The following is a 21,736-nucleotide window of genomic DNA, read 5'->3' on the forward strand; positions in this document are numbered from 1 at the left end:
GACACAGTGGACAGCTGTAAGGCCATATCCATCAAAACACGGTATGTGTTCCCCAGTTGCAATGTCCAGAACCAGAAATCTCAACAGCTCTTGCTGTCAGTGGCCACGCCCCCTGTCCATTCAGCACACAGACCAACATGTCACTGTCTGTTTCTGTCTCATGTGATCATTGTTTTTAGTTATTTGTTATGTAATTGGGTATGTTGTTATTGTAGTACTTATTAATATACCTGTCCCCATATATCAGCATTCCATGCAAGGGTGCTCCCGCCTCCCTGCATGCCAAATGTGTTGCGGGGCGGGGGTGGGATGGAACGCGTGAAACACATGTACGGCACATGTGTTGAGGGGGGAGTTGACACTCTGGCATGCCACGTGTGTGTTGCTTTGCAATGCCACACTCTTAGACAAGTTTCACATCCAACTTGAAAGTGATTGTCTGCTCACTATTTTCGTGCTAACAGCACGAATGGCCACACATTTTCTAAGTGTCCGGCGAGTGGTGTTGGATGTTTGTGTGTGTCACCTGGAATTTGGCCCACACCTGCCGTGAGAGGGATGGAATGGCCTCTCACAGGGCACTCTCTGTCTTTCAGCCACTGGTGTGTGTGAATAGTTGGAGCAACAGGTGTACAAGGTATTAGAGGCAGCTCAGATTTTTCACGAATGGCATGCAATTCCTCCTTTGTGTACGAGTCAGCTTTAATCGTGTTATGTGTGAAGGGGCCCTAAAACATGTTTAGTCTGCATGTTTGCTACTACCTAAAAATGTTGATATGAATTAAAATTAATTGTTTTGTGTGTCTATAAATGTATACCATACGTACCATTGGCCAAAGATGAAGTAAAATTAGGCTACGTAAAATTATGATGTAAAGATGAACTGTTTCACATTTTTTATTTGAGGTTGAAATGAATTATTGTTATTTATTGTTTTTGTTATTGTAATTATTATTAAGTTTCATCCTTCAACAGATTTCAAGTCTCCAAACAGTACTATAAGTAATAAGATGAATTCAAGCACACTGGGGCAGTTTTTGCAATTATAGCTTGTTTTATGCTATATATATATGCACTCAACAAAAATATAAACGCAACACTTTTGGTTTTGCTCCCATTTTGTATGAGATGAACTCAAAGATCTAAAACTTTTTCCACATACACAATATCACCATTTCCCTCAAATATTGTTCACAAACCAGTCTAAATCTGTGATAGTGAGCACTTCTCCTTTGCTGAGATAATCCATCCCACCTCACAGGTGTGCCATATCAACATGCTGATTAGACACCATGATTAGTGCACAGGTGTGCCTTAGACTGCCCACAATAAAAGGCCACTCTGAAAGGTGCAGTTTTATCACACAGCATAATGCCACAGATGTCGCAAGATTTGAGGGAGCGTGCAATTGGCATGCTGACAGCAGGAATGTCAATCAGAGCTGTTGCTCGTGTATTGAATGTTCATTTCTCTACCATAAGTCGTCTCCAAAGGCATTTCAGAGAATTTGGCAGTACATCCAACCAGCCTCACAACCGCAGACCACATGTAACCACATCAGCCCAGGACCTCCACATCCAGCATGTTCACCTCCAAGATCGTCTGAGACCAGCCACTCGGACAGCTGCTGAAACAATCGGTTTGCATAACCAAAGAATTTCTGCACAAACTGTCAGAAACCCTCTCAGGGAAACTCATCTGCATGCTCGTCGTCCTCATCGGGGTCTCGACCTGACTCCAGTTCGTCGTGGTAACCGACTTGAGTGGGCAAATGCTCACATTCACTGGCGTTTGGCACATTGGAGAGGTGTTCTCTTCACGGATGAATCCCGGTTCACACTGTCCAGGGCAGATGGCAGACAGCGTGTGTGGCGTCGTGTGTGTGAGCGGTTTTCTGATGTCAGTGTTGTGGCTCGAGTGGCCCATGGTGGCGGTGGGGTTATGGTATGGGCAGGCGTCTGTTATGGACGAAGAACACAGGTGCATTTTATTGATGGCATTTTGAATGCACAGAGATACCGTGACGAGATCCTGAGGCCCATTGTTGTGCCATACTGTACATCCAAGAACATCACCTCATGTTGCAGCAGGATAATGCACGGCCCCATGTTGCAAGGATCTGTACACAATTCTTGGAAGCTGAAAATGTCCCAGTTCTTGCATGGCCGGCATACTCACCGGACATGTCACCCATTGAGCATGTTTGGGATGCTCTGGACCGGCGTATATGACAGCGTGTACCAGTTCCTGCCGATATTCAGCAACTTCGCACAGCCATTGAAGAGGAGTGGACCAACATTCCACAGGCCACAATTGATAACCTGATCAACTCTATGCGAAGGAGATGTGTTGCACTGCATGAGGCAAATGGTGGTCACACCAGATACTGACTGGTATCCCCCCCAATAAAACAAAACTGCACCTTTCAGAGTGTCCTTTTATTGTGGGCAGTCTAAGGCACACCTGTGCACTAATCATGGTGTCTAATCAGCATCTTGATATGGCACACCTGTGAGGTGGGATGGATTATCTCAGCAAAGGAGAAGTGCTCCTATCACAGATTTAGACTGGTTTGTGAACAATATTTGAGGGAAATGGTGATATTGTACAATATCACCATTTCCCTCAAATATTGTTCACAAACCAGTCTAAATCTGTGATAGGATAGGATATATATATATATATATATGTGTGTGTGTGTGTCTGTGTGTGTGTGTGTGTGTGTGTGTGTGTGTATGTGTTTTATATATAACAGATATTGTAATATATGACTAGACCATTGATTTCCACTCTCATGACATATATCATAAATATATATCTTTTATATATGTCTATTATATGTTAGCCTGTGATTTGTTATTGTAGCTTAATAGATGGCTGCATCAGCAAACAATTGTTCAGAGGCCAGAAGTAATTGGACAGTTGATTGAAGTTATTTTGTGGAAAATTAAGCAGATCTGAATTTAATGCCAAGTGTTGAATTTGAATTTGGTATCTGTTTTGAAAGAGGCCATAATTGAAAGAAACAAACCAGGCCGGTGCTAGCCATTTGGGTACCCTAAGCACAAATGCTTTGTGGTGCCCCCGCAACCTGCCCTCGAAATGAACAATAATTCAGAATTGTCAGTGCAGTTCTCTTTATTTCCAAAATAACTTCTCACTACTCAATATTAAATTAATATTGGGTTATTATTTTAATAATAATTTATTAATTTTTGAAAACAGCTACATATAAAAAATAAATAATTTTGCATTAACAATGGTACCAAACATGAAAAGAAATAAATATAAAATTTGAAATAAATAAATACCACCACCATTATTAAAAAAAAAAAAAAAAAAAAACGCTTCTCAGAAAAAATGTTAAACTTTTTTCATGTTTCAGCTTTTAACACAGGATTTCGTGTTCTTCTCCAATTTAGATCATTGTCAATTCAATTCTCTTTATATTTTTGGGCCATTTCATGGACAAAACATTTTTAAATTTTTAAAAATATCTCACATTTTACACACTAAATGAATTCTGAAAATAATCAGAGTAATAATGAAAAGAATCAGCAGCTGCAAAAATAAACGTGGCATACAGAACTAAAACTTTATTTAGCAGGATCTAAATCGTGATTTTGAAATAAAATGTTCAGTTACACAGCAGTTAAGGCTTATTCAACATCAGTGAGCATAAGTGAGAATTGGTGGAATTCAGAGCCCTGGCTGTAAACAAAGGAAAGGATCATTCAGCTTTCTGTACACTAATTCAAGAAAACATGATTCCAAAAATGATTCAGGTGAGGTCGCACTAGACACTAGAGACTATTAAAGTAATGCAGTGGCTTAAAAAAAAAAACATACAGTCTGGATCTGGAAGATTCAAGTTCTTACATGAAAAACAGCAGAAAAAACCCTCACTAATCTTCCAAGTCCTTTTGCTCTCCTGAAACGTTAAAGACAAGAACAGTGCGGTAAAAAACTGTAAATATTCCGATGTGGCAACTATGATCCCGGGTGCACAGTCTGGATCATTACCTGCATGATCAATCAGTCCGTGCGCTGTGCGAACCCATCAAACCCCTTTGGGACATGGGCTAACAACTGACCACTGTGATGCGCATGTGTCTGTTTGCTATTATCAAGTGGACAAAAATAAAAACATATACAGTAGTGTTCAGAATAATAGTAGTGCTATGTGACTAAAAAGATTAATCCAGGTTTTGAGTATATTTCTTATTGTTACATGGGAAACAAGGTACCAGTAGATTCAGTAGATTCTCACAAATCCAACAAGAACAAGCATTCATGATATGCACACTCTTAAGGCTATGAAATTGGGCTATTAGTTAAAAAAAAAAGTAGAAAAGTGGGTGTTCACAATAATAGTAACATCTGCTTTTGACGCTACAAACTCAAAACTATTATGTTCAAACTGCTTTTTTTAGCAATCCTGTGAATCACTGAACTAGTATTTAGTTGTATAACCACAGTTTTTCAAGATTTCTGTTGTGTGGGCCGCTGAAGAGGAGGTACTGCTGGCCCACCACCACCAGAGGGCGCCCTGCCTGGAGTGCGGGCTCCAGGCACCAGAGGGCGCTACCGCATCATGGGAGTAATCTGGGTGACAGCTGTCACCCATCACCAAACACAGCTGTTTCTACTCAGCACCGAGGTATATCAGGAGGACGGCGTCTCCACCTCAGTGCCGAGATATCGCCTAAGACCAAGGTAACATTCTCTGCAGCATATTCTGTGATTGATAAACTTGTTAAACCTTTCAGGACTGGTGACTACTGAGACCCTCCTTCTTTGGATGAGTACTCACCTTCCTGCTGAACTTTGCCAAGAGGTGGAGGCGGCTTTTCCCCTCTCTGTACTGGGTGCGTTCATCCACTCCTGTGTGTTCTTGCTCTCTCCTGCCAGCAGTACCGGATCCGACGAGCGGAGGCAGTGGCCACCTGGGAATTCGGGACTTGGCGGTTCCAGTATTTCCGGGGTTCGGTGGCAGTGGAGATCTGGGTGGTTCCGGTTCGACTGAGACGGACGTCTCCTATCTTCGAGCCTGCCCACACGACACCAGCGGATTCGACCCTAAACATTGTGTTTGTTATACTACTCGTGCTTGTTTCAGTAGTAAATCTTGTTTTTTACTTCCTCCATTGTCCATTCATTGCGCCCCCTGTTGTGGGTCTGTGTTCCTACACTTTCACAACAATTTCTTCACATCTGCGAGGCATTAATTTTGTTGGTTTGGAACCAAGATTTTGCTTGGTTACTAGTGTGCTTGGGGTCATTGTCTTGTTGAAACACCCATTTCAAGGGTATGTCCTCTTCAGCATAAGGCAACATGACCTCTTCAAGTATTTTGACATATCCAAACTGATCCATGATACCTGGTATGAGATATATAGGCCCAACACCATAGTAGGAGAAACGTGCCCATATCATGATGCTTGCACCACCATGCTTCACTGTCTTCACTGTGAACTGTGGCTTGAATTCAGAGTTTGGGGGTCATCTCACAAACTGTCTGCAGCCCTTGGACCCAAAAAGAACAATTTTACTCTCATCAGTCCACAAAATATTCCTCCATTTCTCTTTAGGCCAGTTGATGTGTTCTTTGGCAAATTGTAACCTCTTCTGCACATGTCTTTTATTTAACAGAGGGACTTTGCGGGGGATTCTTGCAAATAAATTAGCTTCACAGAGGCATCTTCTAACTGTCACAGCACTTACAGGTAACTCCAGACTGTCTTTGATCATCCTGGAGCTGATCAATGGGTGAGCCTTTGCCATTCTGGTTATTCTTCTATCCATTTTGATTGTTGTTTTCCATTTTCTTCCACGCGTCTCTGTTTTTTTTTGTGTCCATTTTAAGGCATTGGAGATCATTGTAGATCAACAGCCTATAATTTTTTGCACCTGTGTATAAGTTTTCTCCTCTCCAATCAACTTTTTAATCAAACTACGCTGTTCTTCTGAACAATGTCTTGAACGTCCCATTTTCCTCAGGCTTTCAAAGAGAAAAGCATGTTCAACAGGTGCTGGCTTCATCCTTAAACAGGGGACACCTGATTCACACCTGTTTGTTCCACAAAATTGACGAACTCACTGACTGAATGCCACACTACTATTATTGTGAACACCCCCTTTTCTACTTTTTTTACTAATAGCCCAAATTCATAGCCTTAAGAGTGTGCATATCATGAATGCTTGGTCTTGTTGGATTTGTGAGAATCTACTGAATCTACTGGTACCTTGTTTCCCATGTAACAATAAGAAATATACTCAAAACCTGGATTAATATTTTTAGTCACATAGCACTACTATTATTCTGAACACTACTGTATCATTGTGGCGAGGGGCTGCAGCAAGCGCGCACGCACGCACAGCACGCACAGCGCGCACATGGACAGGCTGCCCCCAGGTTGAAACGGACTCTCAGATTATAAAATGCAGCAGTGATCTGACTGTCACGTCACCCACGTGAGCTCTGTTCCACATGACACGTTGCCCTGCGGCGCGTCGTCCACAAAACATGCGTGTCAGCAGGACATGCGTGCATGGCCGGCTGGAGTCACGCCAGAAGATGTGGACATAAATGAGACGAGCGAACTGCTTCTCATTCATGTCATTTTATGACTGTACGTCAGTGACCATGAGTCATCTGCAGAGGAACAGACTGATCATACTTGTATTGCATTTCCACACTTCCAAAATATCACAAAAACCACCAAAAAAGAAATAAAAGTACTTAATTGACTCATATTTGAAGTAGGTCTGGGTCAGTCTGGTTCAGGGGTCTGCAACCTTTACTGTCAAAAGAGCCATTTTGTCCCATCTTCCATAAATAAAAATCGGTAAAATAAAGGTAACACAGCTTATAATGTTGTTTCTACATGCAGTTCAACTATATATATTTTATTTGTTCTTTTTATTTTGTTTTCTTTGTACAATCCCAAATCATAAAAGTTTGGAGGATATAAAAAAATGTGGCGGTGGGGGACCCATAATGATCGTGACATTTACTTTGACTTCTGTTTACTGCAGACTGTGTGAAACCAACATATTTCATGTTTTGTGTGATCACCTTTATTTTATGTAAGAATTAAGCATTTTTTCCAGCCAGTTTTTTTGAAATGTCAGGGGATGAAAACACGAACATTTCCAACTCACTGAATATTTCTTAGATTTCATTTACATCAATTATTCAGAAATACCAACCATGTGGTACTTTATGGTAAATCTGTGTCACATAGGCAGTTCTCAAAAACTAAATGTCCATGCTGGAAGAAGACAAGTGAGGGAAGCCACCAAGACACAACTCTGGAAGAACTTTTGGCTTCTGTGGGTGTGAGTGGAGAAACTGGGAATAGTGCAACATTTTTATTTTTATCTTCATTTCACATACAGTCCCTACTTTTTCTGATTTGTGGTTGTTTCTGTTGCATTTCTGAAATTACAGAACTGCTATAAAGAAAAGTGTGAACATTTTATTGTCTTTTAAAACTTTGTAGAACAAACGCAAACACCAAACTCTTAATACACAGACGTGCAGGAAAAACTGAACAATGCAGGCTGATTTTATTCCCATGTTTTTTGAAAATAAGAATAAAATAAGAGGTAACTTACTGTGAAATAAATAAAATGTATAGCTGTGGCCTAATAACTTTGAAAAATAGCATAAAAATCAGCAGCTTGCATTTTTATCCTGACTCGAGTTCATTTCCTGTTTTTTCTCCTCAGTCACATTTTGTGCTCAATATCTAAAATAAATATCTGTGGAAAATAACAGTCTATTAAAGTTCAGAGTTCTCATCTACTTTATGTGATTTCTGCTTCTGAACATCACTTCATCACTTCATCAGTTTTTTTAAACACACGTGTGTGTTTTTTATTCTATTCATTCCTATATTCTGATTTTTAAAGGAATTTTGACCATTTATTATATGTCATAAATTCAGTATAACTGTCACTGACACGTGCACACGGTGTGAACAGAACTTTTGTTTGTTTTCTTAACGTGTTGCTTCTCCCTCTGCTCTCTGCGCGCTCTCTCTTTGCACTGACTGAAGCAGCTTGTGCCCCCCCACAGCAAGCCGATTCTCTCTCTCTCTCTCTCTCACACTCACACACACACACACACACACACACACACACACACACACACACACACACACACACACACACACACACACACACACACACACACACACACACACACACACACACACACGACTCCAGTGAACAAACCCAGTCCTACAACCCCAATTCCAATGAAGTTGGGACGTTGTGTAAAATGTAAATAAAAACACAATACAATGATTTGCAAATCCTCTTCAACCTATATTCAACTGAATACACCACAAAGACAGTGTTTCTGGATGTTGTCGATGTATGGCTTTCGCTTTGCATGGTAGAGTTTTAACTTGCACTTGTAGATATAGTGATGAACTGTGTTACAGTGAGGAAAATAAGTATTTGAACACCCTGTAATTTTGCAAGTTCTCCCACTTAGAAATCATGGAGGGGTCTGAAATTTTCATCTTAGGTGCATGTAAACTGTGAGAGACATAATCGAAAAAAAAAAATAAAAAATCCGGAAATCACAATGTATGATTTTTTAAAATAATTTATTTGTATGTTACTGCTGCAAATAAGTATTTGAACACCTGTGAAAATCAATGTTAATATTTGGTACAGTAGCCTTTGTTTGCAATTACAGAGGTCAAATGTTTCCTGTACTTCTTGACGAAGTTTGCACACACTGCAGCAGGGATTTTGGTCCACTCCTCCATATAGATCTTCTCCAGATCTTTCAGGTTTGGAGTTTCAGCTCCATCTGTTCAGGTCTGGAGACTGGCCAGGCCCCTCCAGGACCCTGAAATTCTTCTTACGGAGCCCCTCCTTAGTTGCCCTGGCTGTGTGTTTGGGGTCATTTTCATGCTGGAAGACCCAGCCACGACCCATCTTCAATGCTCTTACTGAGGGAAGGAGGTTGTTTGCCAAAATCTTGCAATACATGGCCCCATCCATCCTCCCTTCAATACGGTGCAGTCATCCTGTCCCCTTTGCAGAAGAGCACCCCCAGAGTATGATGTTTCCACCCCCATGCTTCACGGTTGGGATAGTTTTTTGGGGGTTGTTCTCATCCTCTAAACATGGTAAGTGGAGTTGATTCCAAAAAGCTCTATTCTGGTCTCATCTGACCACATGACTTTCTCCCATGCCTCCTCTGGATCATCCAGATGGTCACTGGTGAACTTAAAATGGGCCTGGACATGTGCTGGCCTGAGCAGGGGGACCTCGCTGCTTTGCAGGATTTTAAACCATGACAGCATCATGACTGTGATCCCTGCTCTCTTCAGGTCATTAACAGGTCCTCCTGTGTAGTTCTGAGCTTTCTCAGAATCATCCTTACCCCACAAAGTGAGATCTTGCATGGAATCCCAGACCGAGGGAGACTGACAGTCATTAATCATAACAGTTGTTGTCTTCTACCAAGCTGCTTGCCTGCTGTCTTGTCGCCCATCCCAGCCTTGTGCAGGTCTATAGTTTTGTCCCTGGTGTCCTTAGACAGCTCTTTGGTCTTGGCTATGGTGGACAGGTTGGAGTGTGATTGATTGATTGAGTGTGTGAACAGGTGTCTTTTATACAGGTAACAAGTTCAAACAGGTAAAGAGTGCAGAATAAGAGGGCTTCTTAAAGAAAAATTAACAGGTCTGTGTGAGCCAGAATTCTTGCTGGTTGGTAGGGGTTCAAATACTTATTTGCAGCAGTAACATACAAACAAATTATTAAAAAATCATACATTGTGATTTCCAGATTTTTTTTTTAGATTATGTCTCTCACAGTGGACATTTACCTAAGATGAAAATTTCAGACCTCATGATTTCTAAGTGGGAGAACTTGCAAAACATTCAGGGTGTTCAAATACTTATTTTCCTCACTGTAACTAAACAATGGTTTTCTGAAGTGTTCCTGAGCCCACGCGGTAAGATCCTTTACACAATGATGTTGGTTTTTAATGCAGTGCCTGAGGGATCAAAAGTCATAGGGATTCAATATTGCTTTTTGACCTTGCCGCTTATGTGTGGAAAGTTCTCCAGATTGTCTGAATCTTCTGAATATATTATGGACTGTAGATGATGGAATCCCTAAATTCCTTGCAATTGAATGTTGAGAAACATTGTTCTTAAACTGTTGGACTATTTTTTCATGCATTTGTTCACAAAGTGGTGATCCTCGCTCCATCTTTGCTTGTGAACGGCTGAGCCTTTTGGGGATGCTCCTTTTATACCCAATAATGACACTCACAGTTAGTGTCCTCAGTTCTCAAATGCTTATTGAGTGTTGTTATAAGGAAAGGTGATGTAACACAGTGGTAAACATACCACTGTCCCGACTTTTTTGAAACATGTTACAGGCATCCATTTCAAAATGAGCAAATATTTGCACAAAACAATAAAATTGATTAGTTTGAACATTAAATATCTTGTCTTTGTTGTGTATTCAATTGAATATAAGTTGAAAAGGATTTGAAAATCATTGTATTCTGTTTTTATTTACATTTCACACGTCTCAACTTCATTGGAATTGGGGGTGTAATTTTAGACAGCTTTAAACAAGTTGCGCACTATTTTTTGAAAAAGTGTTTGTCCAAATGACGGCTGGACGGCAGGCTGCCTAAAACCCTGCCAGTAATAGGGAACATGAAAGAGTCTAACATGCGTGCAAGTTAAGAGGTGGCGTGAAGCCCCATGGTTCAATGAAAGTGAGAGGTGCACAGCAGTAATCCCACAGATGGTAGCTTTGCACCATCAGCCAAGCACATACAGCAAATCGTGAAGAAATTCACATTTTGCGAGATGTGCGTTCATGTTTCAGGAGATTTTTTTTTTCAGTATTCATGTTTTACAATTCACAGTTTGTGGATATTTTACAGTTTGCAGCAGATTCACCTTTTGTGGCTTAACACAGTTTACAACAAGATGGCAACTACTGGTAACACTCAAGAACACAAGAAGGCCAGATAAAACTTTGCCAGGAAACATCTACAGGTGTGGTTGGACGTTTGAGCATCATGGGCTTGAATGCTGTGGTAATGATGTCCTTGAACTGTTCTGTTATCAAAGTGGTATGATTGTACACCATACGTCAATAATGACTTTAAATAGCAAGATTTGGGTGCACAAGTCTGAATATATTTTAGGTCTTCCATAATCTGAACAGGGTCAAAAGTATACATACAGGCTCAAATATACACATGCATACACCCCCATTAATATTTGGTTAAATGTCTACTAGAAAGGTGCACCTAAAAAAACAAACAAAAAACAAAACAAAAAAAAAAACAAAAAAAAAAATGCCATCAACAAACTCCTGGCATAATTCTGGCTGGATATTTGACCACTCTTCTTGGCAGAATTAATTTAAAATGGTTGGTTTCCTGTCACACACCTGGCTTTTAAGCCAGGTGTGTGACAGGCTGGGGATAGGGATAGGGCGAGGCTGGTGCTTTGGGTAGGCCATTCCAGAAGCTTAATGTTAGCCTGTATTATCTGCTTTTTCCTGTTGGAAGACCTATTTGTGGCAAATTTCAACCATATAGCTGTTGATCTGATATAATATTAAATAATTTGGAGGTAGTCATCCTTCTTCATTGTTCTATCCTCTTTGTGCTATGTCATAGGTGTCAGCATGACTCCAGAAAGGGTAAAGAGGGTGCAGGTTTCTTTATAACCACCAACTCCACCAGGTGATTTCACTGATACAGCAAATGGGATGAGCAGACGTGATGAATTCATCAATGAAACCTTTAACCTTCAACCTATGCTATGCACCAGTACCACCGGCAAAAAAACAGGCCCAGAGCATAATGCTACCATCACCACTGCTGACAGTTGGTGCAGTGTTCTTAGGTTTGAAAGACTCACCTTTACTCCTCCAAACATACCTCTTGTTATGATAGCCAAATAGCTTAATCTTTGTCTCATATGACCATAAAACCTTATCTATGTGGGCAGCTGCAAATTTCAATCAAGCTTGAAAGTGTCAATTTTGGAGCAGGGGCTTTTCCTTGATTGGCATCCTCTCAAGCCATAGAGATGCAAAACTTGCTTCACTGTGGACAGTGTGCTGGTGTTCCAGCAGTTTCCATTCCATGGGAGGCCTGAACCTCAGTGGTTCCTGGGGTGTTCTTGAATTCTGACTGGAGTTCTTTTCTTCTCCTCTGGAGGTGAAAGCTTGGGTCTTCTAGTCCTTGGCAAAGTGGTGACACATCCGAACTAACTTGTACTTATGTACAACTGTTTGAAATGATGATTGTGGAATCTGCAGTTGTTTAGAAATGGCTCTAGGAGACCTTACCAACTTGCTTAAGTCTACAAGTCATCTTCTTAGTCCTCCATGAGTTCTTTTGACCTCCCCATTGTTCTGAATATTGGTCGCTCCAATGAATGCTGTCAAACACATACTTCTTATGCTAGCAAGGATAAATTATCAGCTGTAGTCAATCATGATCACTAACAAGGAGTTAACAGACCTTGACCTTGTGACATTAAAATACATTATAGAACTAGAGGTTGGCGGATTGATCCTAATATCGATATTAGGATCAATCCGCCCACCTCTAGTTGTAGCCTGAAGTCTTCTTGAATCTGATGCCACAAGCTTGGTGTACCTATCTTTGGGCAGTTTTGCCCATTCCTCTTTGCAGCACCTCTCAAGATCCATCAGGATGAATGGGGAGAGTCGAGGCACTGCCATTTTCAGATCTCTCCAGAGATGTTCAATGAGATTCAGGTCTGGACTCTGGATGGCCAATCAAAGACAGAGTTGTCCTGAAGCTAGGGGTGGGTGGATCGATCCTAATATCGATAATATTGATACCACCGCTGGTATTGATATTGAACAATCCTCATGTAAAAAGATCGATACTCAAGCTTATTTTCTCTCCTGCACACACTGACTGCTGCACACGCAGATTCATCAAAGTATACTCTCTGTAAGAGCAGCGCTGTGCTGTGTCACACAACACGGAGCAGCGCACCATTGTACTGTGGTTTGTCAGCCCTCTACCTCAGGAGATTTTGTTTTAAGTTGTGTTGAGTAATATTTTTTAAACAAAAATGTTGATTGTGATAATAAAGTATTTTGTTGTCACGTACAATGTTTGGCGAAATTCTATCCTAGGTCTTTTGGATCCTTTGGATCTATGAAGCTTAAGTATGAAAAAGTATCGGTATCGGTATCAATATCGGTGATACTGGGCCTGTATTTACTTGGTATTGGATCAATACCAAAATTCCCGGTATCGCCCACCTCTATATAGAACCTTCAGCACCACTTATAAGATTTAAGTGAATGTATGCATATATTTGACCCTGTAAATAGAATTTTGACCCTGTGTGGCTGAGAGAAGTTCCAAAATAAATTCAAACTTGCGCTCCCAATTGTTGTTTTTTGAAGTCATTAATGATGCATGCTGTACAATCATTCCACCCTGGCAAAAAAAAAAAAAACTTCAAGGACATCAACAACAGCCCAAAGTTTCCATGACAGTCATGCTCATGATGAGTGTATGTAAACGTCCATACACAGGTCTAAAACCCCTGCCAGGTCTGAAAAACATTCTTTGGTGAGATCAATCAATCAATCAATCAATTTTTTGTATAGCGCCAAATCACAACAAACAGTTGCCCCAAGGCGCTTTATATTGTAAGGCAAGGCCATACAATAATTATGTAAAACCCCAACGGTCAAAACGACCCCCTGTGAGCAAGCACTTGGCTACAGTGGGAAGGAAAAACTCCCTTTTAACAGGAAGAAACCTCCAGCAGAACCAGGCTCAGGGAGGGGCAGTCTTCTGCTGAGACTGGTTGGGGCTGAGGGAGAGAACCAGGAAAAAGACATGCTGTGGAGGGGAGCAGAGATCGATCACTAATGATTAAATGCAGAGTGGTGCATACAGAGCAAAAAGAGAAAGAAACAGTGCATCATTGGAACCCCCCAGCAGTCTACGTCTATAGCAGCATAACTAAGGGATGGTTCAGGGTCACCTGATCCAGCCCTAACTATAAGCTTTAGCAAAAAGGAAAGTTTTAAGCCTAATCTTAAAAGTAGAGAGGGTGTCTGTCTCCCTGATCTGAATTGGGAGCTGGTTCCACAGGAGAGGAGCCTGAAAGCTGAAGGCTCTGCCTCCCATTCTACTCCTACAAACCCTAGGAACTACAAGTAAGCCTGCAGTCTGAGAGCGAAGCGCTCTATTGGGGTGATATGGTACTACGAGGTCCCTAAGATAAGATGGGACCTGATTATTCAAAACCTTATAAGTAAGAAGAAGAATTTTAAATTCTATTCTAGAATTAACAGGAAGCCAATGAAGAGAGGCCAATATGGGTGAGATATGCTCTCTCCTTCTAGTACCCGTCAGTACTCTAGCTGCAGCATTTTGAATTAACTGAAGGCTTTTTAGGGAACTTTTAGGACAACCTGATAATAATGAATTACAATAGTCCAGCCTAGAGGAAATAAATGCATGAATTAGTTTTTCAGCATCACTCTGAGACAAGACCTTTCTGATTTTAGAGATATTGCGTAAATGCAAAAAAGCAGTCCTACATATTTGTTTAATATGCGCTTTGAATGACATATCCTGATCAAAAATGACTCCAAGATTTCTCACAGTATTACTAGAGGTCAGGGTAATGCCATCCAGAGTAAGGATCTGGTTAGACACCATGTTTCTAAGATTTGTGGGGCCAAGTACAATAACTTCAGTTTTATCTGAGTTTAAAAGCAGGAAATTAGAGGTCATCCATGTCTTTATGTCTGTAAGACAATCCTGCAGTTTAGCTAATTGGTGTGTGTCCTCTGGCTTCATGGATAGATAAAGCTGGGTATCATCTGCGTAACAATGAAAATTTAAGCAATACCGTCTAATAATACTGCCTAAGGGAAGCATGTATAAAGTGAATAAAATTGGTCCTAGCACAGAACCTTGTGGAACTCCATAATTAACTTTAGTCTGTGAAGAAGATTCCCCATTTACATGAACAAATTGTAATCTATTAGACAAATATGATTCAAACCACCGCAGCGCAGTGCCTTTAATACCTATGGCATGCTCTAATCTCTGTAATAAAATTTTATGGTCAACAGTATCAAAAGCAGCACTGAGGTCTAACAGAACAAGCACAGAGATGAGTCCACTGTCTGAGGCCATAAGAAGATCATTTGTAACCTTCACTAATGCTGTTTCTGTACTATGATGAATTCTAAAACCTGACTGAAACTCTTCAAATAGACCATTCCTCTGCAGATGATCAGTTAGCTGTTTTACAACTACCCTTTCAAGAATTTTTGAGAGAAAAGGAAGGTTGGAGATTGGCCTATAATTAGCTAAGATAGCTGGGTCAAGTGATGGCTTTTTAAGTAATGGTTTAATTACTGCCACCTTAAAAGCCTGTGGTACATAGCCAACTAACAAAGATAGATTGATCATATTTAAGATCGAAGCATTAAATAATGGTAGGGCTTCCTTGAGCAGCCTGGTAGGAATGGGGTCTAATAAACATGTTGATGGTTTGGATGAAGTAACTAATGAAAATAACTCAGACAGAACAATCGGAGAGAAAGAGTCTAACCAAATACCGGCATCACTGAAAGCAGCCAAAGATAACGATACGTCTTTGGGATGGTTATGAGTAATTTTTTCTCTAATAGTTAAAATTTTGTTAGCAAAGAAAGTCATGAAGTCATTACTAGTTAAAGTTAATGGAATACTCAGCTCAATAGAGCTCTGACTCTTTGTCAGCCTGGCTACAGTGCTGAAAAGAAACCTGGGGTTGTTCTTATTTTCTTCAATTAGTGATGAGTAGAAAGATGTCCTAGCTTTACGGAGGGCTTTTTTATAGAGCAACAGACTCTTTTTCCAGGCTAAGTGAAGATTTTCTAAATTAGTGAGACGCCATTTCCTCTCCAACTTACGGGTTATCTGCTTTAAGCTACGAGTTTGTGAGTTATACCACGGAGTCAGACACTTCTGATTTAAAGCTCTCTTTTTCAGAGGAGCTACAGCATCCAAAGTTGTCTTCAATGAGGATGTAAAACTATTGACGAGATACCCTTACAGAGTTTAGGTAGCTACTCTGCACTGTGTTGGTATATGGCATTAGAGAACATAAAGAAGGAATCATATCCTTAAACCTAGTTACAGCGCTTTCTGAAAGACTTCTAGTGTAATGAAACTTATTCCCCACTGCTGGGTAGTCCATCAGAGTAAATGTAAATGTTATTAAGAAATGATCAGACAGAAGGGAGTTTTCAGGGAATACTGTTAAGTCTTCTATTTCCATACCATAAGTCAGAACAAGATCTAAGATATGATTAAAGTGGTGGGTGGACTCATTTACTTTTTGAGCAAAGCCAATAGAGTCTAATAATAGATTAAATGCAGTGTTGAGGCTGTCATTCTCAGCATCTGTGTGGATGTTAAAATCGCCCACTATAATTATCTTATCTGAGCTAAGCACTAAGTCAGACAAAAGGTCTGAAAATTCACAGAGAAACTCACAGTAACGACCAGGTGGACGATAGATAATAACAAATAAAACTGGTTTTTGGGACTTCCAATTTGGATGGACAAGACTAAGAGACAAGCTTTCAAATGAATTAAAGTTCTGTCTGGGTTTTTGATTAATTAATAAGCTGGAATGGAAGATTGCTGCTAATCCTCCGCCCTGGTCCGTGCTACGAGCATTCTGACAGTTAGTGTGACTCGGGGGTGTTGACTCATTTAAACTAACATATTCATCCTGCTGTAACCAGGTTTCTGTAAGGCAGAATAAATCAATATGTTGATCAATTATTATATCATTTACTAACAGGGACTTAGAAGAGAGAGACCTAATGTTTAACAGACCACATTTAACTGTTTTAGTCTGTGGTGCAGTTGAAGGTGCTATATTATTTTTTCCTTTTGAATTTTTATGCTTAAATAGATTTTTGCTGGTTATTGGTAGTCTGGGAGCAGGCACCGTCTCTACGGGGATGGGGTAATGAGGGGATGGCAGGGGGAGAGAAGCTGCAGAGAGGTGTGTAAGACTACAACTCTGCTTCCTGGTCCCAACCCTGGATAGTCACGGTTTGGAGGATTTAAGAAAATTGGCCAGATTTCTAGAAATGAGAGCTGCTCCATCCAAAGTGGGATGGATGCCGTCTCTCCTAACAAGACCAGGTTTTCCCCAGAAGCTTTGCCAATTATCTATGAAGCCCACCTCATTTGTTGGACACCACTCAGACAGCCAGCAATTCAAGGAGAACATGCGGCTAAACATGTCACTCCCGGTCCGATTGGGGAGGGGCCCAGAGAAAACTACAGAGTCCGACATTGTTTTTGCAAAGTTACACACCGATTTAATGTTAATTTTAGTGACCTCCGATTGGCGTAACCGGGTGTCATTACTGCCGACGTGAATTACAATCTTACCAAATTTACACTTAGCCTTAGCCAGCAGTTTCAAATTTCCTTCAATGTCGCCTGCTCTGGCCCCCGGAAGACAATTGACTATGGTTGCTGGTGTCGCTAACTTCACATTTCTCAAAACAGAGTCGCCAATAACCAGAGTTTGATCCTCGGCGGGTGTGTCGTCGAGTGGGGAAAAACGGTTAGAGATGTGAACGGGTTGGCGGTGTACACGGGGCTTCTGTTTAGAACTACGCTTCCTCCTCACAGTCACCCAGTCGGCCTGCTTTCCCGGCTGTTCGGGATCTTCCAGGGGGGAACTAACGGCGGCTAAGCTACCTTGGTCCGCACCGACTACAGGGGCCTGGCTAGCTGTAGAATTTTCCACGGTGCGGAGCCGAGTCTCCAATTCGCCCAGCCTGGCCTCCAAAGCTACGAATAAGCTACACTTATTACAAGTACCATTACTGCTAAAGGAGGCCGAGGAATAACTAAACATTTCACACCCAGAGCAGAAAAGTGCGGGAGAGACAGGAGAAGCCGCCATGCTAAACCGGCTAAGAGCTAGTAGCTACGCTAAGCTAGCGGATTCCTAAAAACACGCAAAGTGAATAATGTGTAAATAATTTAGAGGTGATTCAGCAGAAGGAGTGCTTTAGTTAAGGCACGTAAAGATTACACTGGGAAACAAATCGTAATCTAGATAGCTAGACCAATCTAACTGCGCAGATTAAACAGCTAACAGATACAGAAAAACACCGCTGTGCTCCGGAATGTGCAATAGAGGCACCAGTAGAGATGAAACCAGGATGAACCAGAATGATGGGAAGAGAAGACTATGGAGAATTTGGTGATGTTCATGGCTTCCATATTTCAGGCAGCCATTAACTGCATGGGATTTTCATTCAAGTAAACAGTAATCGTGTTATTAGTTTGTCCAATTACTATAATTTGTTTATAGTTAATATGATATTTTCAACTGAGTTATTGTGGTGTATTGAGGCAGCATTCTAAAAGCAGTTTAACTGTACAAATACTTGTGAACCCAACTGTATTTATAAAACAAGGTAAGGAAATACATATGATCCATTTGCTGCATTTTCATATCATTTCATGATTTCATTCTAAAATGTGCATGATTCTTCCTGAAGGCACCAACAAGTAGAATTATGAGTTTTTTGGATGGCAAGATGCTGAAGATGTAAATCATTATGAATGATTAACAACACACAACACAAGCTGTTTAGAATAATTTGCACCAGTGCATTGAAAAGTTGATATAATACAGAAATAGGTGATCTGCATTATTTCAACATACTGTCGAATGGTTAGTGAAAGTTACAAGTGAAGTTAGAATTACACTCCACTCCACCCAGCTCTGAGGAGAAACCAAGATGTTGCAACGCAATAATTGTTTGACTGACTTGTTACAACATGTACTTCCTTTCTAACTCAATATCACATGAACTGACACAGGACCAGCTGCAGCTACGGTGGCTGAGGTTGAGCTTAATTTAACTTGAACACCTTGTCAACTTTGTCTAATCATGATAATGGTTAGACCGTTGATAAATGAAGAACCAACTCACCAGCCCTTCTTATTGGACAGCTCTTGGACCCTCACCTGCCACCCTGAAAGTAAAAATAAATAAATACATGTAAAGCACTTAATCATTTTGTATTGGAATGCGAGATAAAGCCATTTCTTGAGAGGCATGTCTCCATTTTCTTTTGTTTTTCATGTGTTATTGAGTTTTAATTGAATTGTTTTGTGAACTACCCAGTGACTACCGAACACATTTTTGACCAAAAAGTCGAAAAGAAGTCATTTATACAAGAAGCTACAAATCCCTAACTGGCTCAGGGTAAAATGCCGCATTGGGTGAGTCTACATCCTAAATCAGTTCTTCCCAATCCTGGTCCTTGGAACCCGAAGGACATGGGTGCAATTTGGTGAGGGATAGGAGGGACATGTCCCCCACACCTTTTCAACCAGGGGGGGACAGAATATGGTATGTCCCCCCACCTTCTGACATATACGAGGTCTGTCAATAAAGTAACGGTCCTTTTTATTTTTTTCAAAAACTATATGGATTTCTTTCATATGTTTTTACATCAGACATGCTTGAACCCTCGTGCGCATGCGTGAGTTTTTCCACGCCTGTCGGTGACGTCATTTGCCTGTGAGCACGCTTTGGGAAGGAGTGGTCCCGCCCCCTCGTCGGATTTTCATTGTCTGGAAATGGCGGAATGAAAAGGACATTTTTTCCATCAGAATTTTTTCAGAAGCTGTTAGAGACTGGCACCTGGAAGCCATTCGAAAAAGTTATCTGGCTTTCGGTGAAAATTTTATGGGCTTCACAGAGAATAAGGACTGTTACTACAGTGTTAAGGACCCCTTTAAGGACGCTCGGTGTGCCGCGCTCCGAGCTGCGACAATGCGGCACAAGCCGCCGGACCATTTCTAAACGGATGGCTCTGTGGATACGAGACCGTTGTGTGCTCTTTCTCTGGTTATCACAAGAGCTGGACATCAGCCATTTTCCGGCAGATTTCACTTTTAACAAGAGATTTTGTCATGGAAAGCCGTGCAGAGGCTTTGCGCAGAAAGACTGATTCGCTGATGAAGCGAGACAAAGGAACACCTCCGTTTCGGCGTGTCAGAGGACAAGTTTGGACATGTCCAGCTCTCCACAGTTTCACTGATACTTACTGGACTGGTATGCATTGAAAGCCGAGATAGACATTGCCATTTCTGTGGTAGTCACATGATGTCCCGGATCAACACAGCATTCAGTTTAGAAATGATCTGCTCGATCCAGCCTGTCGATGGCCGCTCGGCACGCCGCGCACCCTCCACCGCTGTGGGCCGTCTTTAAAAAGGCTTTAACAGTCCATAACCTGCGTGACGCCGACAGAATCTTCACCGATATCCAACTGAATCTGTCGAATGGTTTCCAACTGCCTGTCTCTAACAGTTTCTGAAAAAAATTTCACGGAGCAAAGCGGCAGTCTCTCAGCAAGTTCTCAGACAAAAGAAATCCGAAGGGAGGGGTGGACCAGTGCTCACTCAAAGCCTGCCTACAGGCGAATGACGCAACCGACAGGCGTGGAAAAACTCACGCATGCGCACGAAGGTTCAAGCTTGGCTGATGTAATCACACGTGATTCAAATCCATATAGTTTTTGAAAAAAAATAAAAAGGTCCATTACTTTTTGGACAGACCTTGTATGTGTGTACTTGAAACATGCTATGTCAGTCTTATGTGCAAACCATGTCAGAAAGGTATCTTTGTTTCTGCAAATTTATATTTTTAGCAGCATTGACTTGTTTACAACACCTGTTTCTTGTTTGTCACATTTGGAATTTTCTGGGACTGCATTTGCCCAGATTTTAAACTAAAAATAGATGCCTCTAGGGACTAGTATCTACACATAAGTATCAATGGACCATATGCTAATTTACTAAATTCTGAAAGTTAGAAAAGGAAATCAGAAAAGCTATCTGGGACCTCAGAAAGCCCATCTGCAATTATTGCTTGATCTCCAAAATCAGTCTATGCAAGCAAAATTATGTTCAGTATGAGTGTTGTCATTAGTGCCACTTCGAAAATTAAATTCATGATAAGTAATTTATCCTAAACTTATGATCTGTTGTTTTTTCAAACTTATGCAAAAACAAATCTTGAGGAAAAAAAATACAGTATGCGATAGTTAATAATTATTAAGAGCCTGTTCTTTCATATTAATGAATACATTTTACCACATTACAGTTTTTTTTTTAAATGAAAACTCAACCTATCATTCTTTTTGAGTTCTACACATGTGGTGATACCTTATTTACACCAGGATGTTAATAAAATCAATACTGGCTATTCTCAGAATAAAGTACTTATATCCACAGTTTCAAATTGCATAAGTCAAATGGTGTCCACTTTATGGTCTACTCAAAACATTAAAATTACTGTTCTGGATGCTCAGAATGCATCTGAGCTTATCTAGAAACCGTTGGCTTCTGGAGGCCTAAAGCAGCCCCCAGACCCCTGACCTATGGGCTTCGGCCCTGCGGGCCTCGCACTTTGTCCCCCCCAATTTCTAGTTCTAAATTGTGCCCTTGCCAAAGGAGTACATGTTTTGCATTTGTCCCTAATTTACTCAAATCCGATCAGTTCAGTCAGGTATGTTTAGCCAACCAATAGCTGGAAACAATGAAACAGACCTGATTTGGTTCATTATGTGCAGTTAGAGCAGGGAGAAATGAAAAATGCAGAGTATTTTGGG

At 40.9% G+C, this 21,736-nt stretch overlaps 1 protein-coding gene across 3 annotated transcripts in view; it reads right to left on the reverse strand.

The window, feature by feature from the left end:
- The window catches only part of rbbp8l (retinoblastoma binding protein 8-like), a 71,839-nt gene that overhangs the window by 39,378 nt on the left and 10,725 nt on the right, over positions 1-21,736 (reverse strand). For all 3 annotated transcript variants that reach the window (XM_034172114.1, XM_034172111.1, XM_034172113.1), the window contains one exon: positions 19,045-19,087. In XM_034172114.1, the coding sequence (XP_034028005.1) occupies positions 19,045-19,087 (43 nt within the window). The remainder of the gene's footprint in view (positions 1-19,044; positions 19,088-21,736) is intronic.

Source organism: Thalassophryne amazonica, chromosome 6 (assembly GCF_902500255.1).
Source record: "Thalassophryne amazonica chromosome 6, fThaAma1.1, whole genome shotgun sequence".
NCBI lineage: Eukaryota > Metazoa > Chordata > Actinopteri > Batrachoidiformes > Batrachoididae > Thalassophryne > Thalassophryne amazonica.